Source organism: Cottoperca gobio, chromosome 13, assembly GCF_900634415.1.
Source record: "Cottoperca gobio chromosome 13, fCotGob3.1, whole genome shotgun sequence".
NCBI lineage: Eukaryota > Metazoa > Chordata > Actinopteri > Perciformes > Bovichtidae > Cottoperca > Cottoperca gobio.
The window spans coordinates 26840812-26847535 of record NC_041367.1 but is presented as its reverse complement, the minus strand read 5'-3'; the positions used below and the strand labels follow the sequence as shown (position 1 = coordinate 26847535).

The 6724-nt window shown below is 40.6% G+C and overlaps 1 protein-coding gene across 1 annotated transcript in view; it reads left to right on the top strand.

Annotated features, from left to right (window-relative positions):
• Positions 1–813: 813 nt before the first annotated feature.
• Positions 814–6724, top strand: part of LOC115017350 (unconventional myosin-XVIIIa-like) — a 90551-nt gene continuing 84640 nt past the window's right edge. Inside the window, exons 1-4 of the mRNA XM_029445696.1 lie at positions 814–967; positions 3734–3842; positions 4248–4274; positions 5763–6724. The exon at positions 5763–6724 is cut by the window's right edge and continues 262 nt beyond it. Of these exons, the coding sequence (XP_029301556.1) occupies positions 3804–3842; positions 4248–4274; positions 5763–6724 (1028 nt within the window). The 5' untranslated portion in view covers positions 814–967; positions 3734–3803. The remainder of the gene's footprint in view (positions 968–3733; positions 3843–4247; positions 4275–5762) is intronic.

Here is a 6724-nt window from a genome sequence, read left to right as displayed (position 1 = left end):
TAATTAATCCTGCTTCATATATATTCACAACTAATATGAATGCTTTGGGAAGAGGTGAAAGCAAACTTTGACTTTTTCAATATTTAACGAAATGTCATGTTTTAATTATTTTACGAAATGTCCATCTTCACCACCACGACTATACCATAGTGCCACTCTCCATGTTGTTCCTTTGCATTGTTCCCCCCTGTGTTACCTGTAATTCTGAAACAAATAGTTTACTGTCATATTAATTGCTATTTATCAAGCAAAAAGGTCAAACATTTGCTGTGAGGATTTGCTGCTTTTCCGGGTTTCATATTATTGTAAATGGAATATTTTGTTGTGGACAGTCGGGTAAATATATATATATTGATCATATAAAATGTTAAAGTAGTAATAGTTATTTTGGTGGTTTACTCAAGTGTACCCAGAAGTAGCATGAGTACTGTCAGCTCCATATCCTAATAAAGTGTCAGATTAGCTCCTGAATGCACCACGATGTCAACTTCCAAGACCTATATTTTAGTATTGCTGACCTACAACATGAGCAATTGTATCCAATATGTTCTCAATGACACTAACAGACCCTGAGCCGTGTTTCCTTGCTCATAGATACACACACAGAAACACACATGTGTACACACAGAAGCAGCTGAGATGACAGCAACTGCAGTAGCATATGTGGCTGCTGATTGGACTGTGGAGGTGCTGGGGGGTTCATGGCAGACCTGTCCAGGCTAGAGAGCAGACGCTCCTATTTTTACCCCTGCTCAACACCCTCATATCGCAACAGCTGCCCCCACATTTCTTGTCTCTCCGCTGTCAGGAATAGCCGGCCTATCAGAGCGCTGCCCCTCTCCTAGGCTCTGCTCTTTCACTTTCCACTCTTTGCTCAGATCTCCTCGACTTTGACCAGCTTTTGATTTCATCGCTGACTTGTGGGAACTATTTGGATACAGGAGTTGTGGAATTACTTCACTAACAGGTAGAACAATGTGTGATAACTTTTAACGAGCAGTGGGATCTTTGTTGGAAATGGGTATTTTTGTGTGGGCCCTCGAGGTCCCTCAGCCAGCGGCACTATTTATAGACGAGAGTTAGCTGAGGGGGCAGCTTGAGTGGTTTTCCAACTGAAAGAAGAATTGTAGAATAATAGCTTTTGTGCCGTATGACAGTTCCCTTTTTCCTACTCGGATGTTAGTTAATTAGAGTGTTATAATTTGAAAGTAGAAGTAAGTGGAACGTCAGTGGGGCTGTTTCGAAGAGGTGGACATGCTCGGTGAGCTCATGTGCTGCTGTATGAACTGCTGGGAAATGTAGTTGAGACTGAGATTTAGTGAGCTGAGATGTTGTGTTTTCAGTTAATATTTAACATTGTGTCATAAGTTGTGGTGCTCTGATGAGGTCTGTATTGTATGTATGTTGCTTTGACTCTGTAAAGTTCTAGGGTTTGTTTTCTTTCAGAAAAAACACATTCAGACTTTCTCTATGTACTAGTAGGGCTGGGTGATAATTCGGTATTATCTTTTTTGGACTTAAGGTCAAATTGTATCCTGATGATTCTGTATTATTATCTTCATTCTACAAATGTCTGTTGATAAGATGTATGATCCCAAGATGAACGTCTTGTTCTACAATAAGGAACATATTGCTCTCATGTTATACCAGGAGCACAGTCTGATTAGTTTCTGTTATTTTACATATGTGTAATTATTGTAAGGATGTCAGCCATATTGCCTTTTTTTCATAATTCATAGAGTTATGGCCTGTTGTGACTGGGAAACCATGTGATGTATGAATTCACATGGAATAAAAAAATAACGCTTAACTCAAATTCACTGACTAAATCCATAGAATGTTCTCCAGCTACAGTTAAATGGAATGACATATCGTCTCATATCCTCTGACGTATCATAACGTCTCCTTCCAATGAAATGCAGTCTTATCCTGTGTACATGTGCTATGTGAGTATAGACTTGGGTCACACAAGGTCCACAGGTAATACCAGGCCAGAGCTAAAAAAGCATTCATTGCACATGTGTTTGAATAACAATTGTTTCCAATACAAAGAGTAAACCCAGTGCCTCATTCACAGGAACCGTCAAGCTAAGAGTTTTTGTTAAACGCTTTTAGTCATTGTGTGTTCTGAAGTCCAAATGAACCCTCATACAGAATCTTAACAAAAGGTTTCCCTGACTGCTCTATAAACAGTGAATAGAAGGCAGGGTTTTAATTAATCAGGTAATACGGATCAACAGTGACAGTGTCCTCTTCATTGGGTTTAGGATTACATTAGATGGGATTCCTTGTGAATGGTGAAAGGGCTTATGGTTTGGGTTATAATAATTGTTTGTTCTGTTTGAATATAGTTGTTTCCGTGAGGAATGCATTAGTAATCTATATACAGCATCTTCAGATTCAAGCAAGTTCATTTATGAGTTCAAAATAATAAGTCTCCGACAGACATTGAAACAAATGTAATTTTGAAAATATTGCATGAAATGTGCTTACATTCAATGTTGTGCAGGGAGACAGTAAGTTATTGTGCTTTGATATTTGGTGTCAAATTGTGACTTGGTTCGTCAAGTGTTGCTTATCTTAAAAACGTGATGTGTGATGTATCACTTCAGCACCGCCAATGTGGGTTTTATTTGCCTTGTTGGCCTTTCTCTTAGAGAGTAATCTGGACCATAGCCCTACAGTACCACTGTCTGATCCAAAAATAAACCTGTTAGTCAGTGTTCTAATTCAGTGACCAGACCACTGATAAAAGTCACTAACTCCGAGCCAGACCTGCACACTGTCCCATACAGTGAAAGGCTAAGTCAGATTGCTGGAGACCAGCTGCGTTCTGTGTTGTGAAAAAAATGTACATAAGTTAGACAGAGCAGTAACCCTTGACTTAACCTTTTACAGTGTAAACTTCAGGCAGCAAGTTTTTCTGAAACATACCACATCTCTCCTGACCCAGTGGGACTCCTATTTTTCAACTGATAGAGTTCAAACCAGGAAAGGACTGATCACATCACAATCTACACTCATGTGGAAGCAATTGACATTTTCTCATTTCTGCCAGTTTGGATTTAATCAAAGCAAACTATCAAAGCGATCATGGATGTGATGTTGACCCTGAGTCTGCTGAGTCAGCAGCTGTTCTTCTTCTCCCTCTGTACTGAGGCAGACTGCAGCTACAGTGACTCACTATCACCTCTAGAGGAACAAGTGGTATTACAGTCTGGACGGAGCAGCTAGCTGTTAGCATGCTAACTTCAGTAGATATCTTTGCAACACAACACAGAGACGTGTTTAACACAACGTCGACACTGTTACCTCTTCACACTCTGTTGATAATGTTAGTACATTTTTTATATTTTAAGTTTAAACTCTGGCATATCTTACACATTGAACCTTTAAAAGGTACCAGGGTCGAGATACGCTCACGTTTATTCTTGTATTTTTGTTTACCATTCAGGGTTTCCAAGAGTATTGTGCACTATTAGGTTGTAGTGGGATAAACATCTTTGATCGCTTTTTACAAACCTTTTGATTTTTTGACTGGTGTTTTATTTGTGTTTTAATTTCTCTAAACCTGCTCTAATCTCCTGTTCATCCTCTACTTCTCCTAGACCCTATTCACTGCTTTGCCATCAACATGTGGCACTGCTTACATTGACAATTCAATGATCTCTGTTGCCTGAAGATTGTCATTTCTGTTCATCCGTCTGTGTTCTCACCATTCTTCCTCTTTTAGCTTCCCTTCACCTCCTCTTCCTCCTGCTCTCATCTCATCCATCACAGCCCATGACAGCAGATCAGCCAACATGGCATTCTCATCTCGCTTTTCCTTCTGGGAGCAAAAGGGAAGTCTCATTTGGACATTTATAAAGAACTCTTATACTGCATGGTATTCCAGTGTTTTACACTGTGTATTAACATGTGTGTCTTTAGATATGTGTGACCTTTGCTTGTATCACACTAAGAATGTGATGGCTTTCACTCTTATATTTAGGTATATGTTACAATAGCTGTGGCTTTGTACCACCAGTGCACTTCCAATGCAGTGAGTGCATACATTTTTAGCTCTTGAAATAGTAGGACAGAGTGTTTGTATGTAAAGAAAGATGTTTATGTTGTGCAAAACTAATTTCTATGCAAAAGATTAGAAAATGTGCATGTTTTGAGGTTTGCACGGTGTGTGATGGACGACAGCTTCATGTAGTGTCAAGATTTTGACTTAGTTTTCTTTTTTATATCAACATATTTAGATCAAAGAAGAGCCAGCAAGCAAAAGTGTAAGTAAATATTGTCCTATGTTTGTGGTTGTCAGAGTAGACATGTTGCCGCTGTCTTCCTGTGGTCAACGCAGGTCTTGTGATTTATCTAGGTCAGGGGTGCCCACACCTTTTCAGCTTGTGAGCTACTTTTAAAATGACCAGGTCAAAAAGATCTACCTGTATTAAAAAATGCTAAATATATTTATATATGTACTGAATATACTTTAAATATACAATCTGTGTTGGTGTACCTTGCTACACTGCATGAACCCTTATGGCACAACACAATTCAATACATTTCTGGTCACTACCTTAGTCTGATGACTTGCACTGAATAGAGTCAGCCAGGTTTGCATAGTAACAGTAACTGCAGGTAGCCAGCCTCAAGCAGGCTTCCAGATGATCATCAGTCGTGGTGGATCGATATGTGGGAAAAGGCTGACTCGCATAAATAAGTAGAGCCAAATAATGCAGTGAAGGAGGGAGCACATTTCCTCATGTGTACTTTTCCTCAGTGAGTAAGTTCTAAGACTGTCCATGAGCCCTAGACTTCAGCTGAATGTCAGCCTGTCAGCATCTCATGCTCCACTGCAGATGAGTTCTGGTGAAACAGTGTGCCAATTTTTTATGCGAGTGAATCAACTTCAATATCTTCCCTAAATGGGTAGCATGTAAATGTAGCAATTGGCTCGAGTAAAGCAAAGTCTTGAAACCGTTTGTTAAATTCTGACAGACAATTTTCAATCTGCCCTGTGTAGTGCATACTGTCATGTTCCGCACACGCCTTCCCTTGGGTCTCCAGCTCTGATGCCAGGTTTTGAAATTTCCCCAAATCATGGCGCTGCAGCTTTGAGGACAGAAGCTGTATTTTTCGTTTGAAAGCATTAACTGAGCTGATCATGTCTTTTCCTAGCAGCTCTAAATTAAGCTTAATCAACATGTTGGCCAGATTGGTTAAACATGCCAAGTCCAGCAGCCACTGATCATCATTAAGTTGCTTGTATTCTGCATTTTACCTCCGGACAGAGCTCTCGAAATCTCTGCAGGAATAATAGGCTATCATCTAAAAACAGTTTTTATATATGATAATATATATATATATATATATATATATATATTTTTTTTTTTTTGGGTACCTCTGATCTAAGTGTTCTGTGTAGAGTCTTCAAGCAGCTGGTCATTTAGTACTAAATCTTAACAAATGGCCCGTCAGTCAGTTCTCCCTAGACATTCTGGCTTCCTCAAGTGCCCTAAAAACACTCTTCAAAAATACCTTTTGTGGGATTTCATGGTTCTTTAAATCGTCAGTGAGAAATGTAATGAGCAGTTGACTGTTCAGTCCTCTTCTTCTTACGTTTTTGTATTAAAAGTTGTGTCATTAGGAGTTGTGGAGACACATTCAGATGAAAGTAACACATCAATATCTTGATTATTAAAGACATGATGCTTAGATTTTCCTTCATTATTCCCTTCCTTACACCTCCTCTCTTTCCTCTCTATGAGTAGTCAGACAGTGAAGGGCTGCCCAGCCGGGCCAAGTCAGTGCCAGCTCTAGACCCTGGCAGGGGGTTATTCCGGGAAACAAGTCCCCCATCAGTTCCAAATACGGAGTTGGCAGCCCGCGTCAGGAGTCCTTCCCCGCCTAAAGTCAGGACACCTGTTAAAGTGCCAGAACGCTTCAAAAGCCCTGAGCCACCTTCAAAAATGGCAGAGCAATTTAGGAGCCATGAACCACCACAAGTTCCTCTGAGCCCAGAGCCAGTCATGAACAGTGAGCGAGAGCAAAATGGCATTGTCTGTAAAAACGCGGTCAATGGTCCAACCAATGGTAATATCAAACTTTCAGGCACCAGTGCCAACCAGATGGATACTACAGAGGACAAGGGTCTGACACATAAGAAAGTAGTAAAGGTGGTTCGTCGTGTTGTCAGGAAGGTCCTGCCCTCAGAAGAGGACGAGACTACTGTGCCAACACAACCATCAGACAGAGCTCCACCAGCAGCCAAGCCTGCTGCCCAACCAGTTAAAGCAGTGCCAGCTTTAGTGTCAAAGGCTCCCATAATGTCAGGGTTTTCTTTTAAACATGACGTCATCAAAATGGAAGACAAAGATGATATTTCGCGAGGATTGACAAACCTCATGATCAGAGGCAGGACAAGGGAGCCCCGCCCACGAATATGCAAGGATGAACGACCAGAGAAAATAGAGTTGGAGAAAAAAAATGAGAAGAAAGAAGGAAAAGTTGTTGAGCCACAGGTGATAAAAGAGGAGAAGAAAGAGGATAAAACCATCCTAAATCCACAGGAGGTCAATCACAAACCGACAAGCTCTGGTCCAGTTACACAAGAAGTCACATCTCCTGTGGTTGCTGTAAACCCCACAAGCATGGCTTCTTCTTACAAATCGACTCATTCCAGACCCTCTTCTCTCCCACCAGTTATTGGCTTTATCCCAGCTCCCAAGCCCTC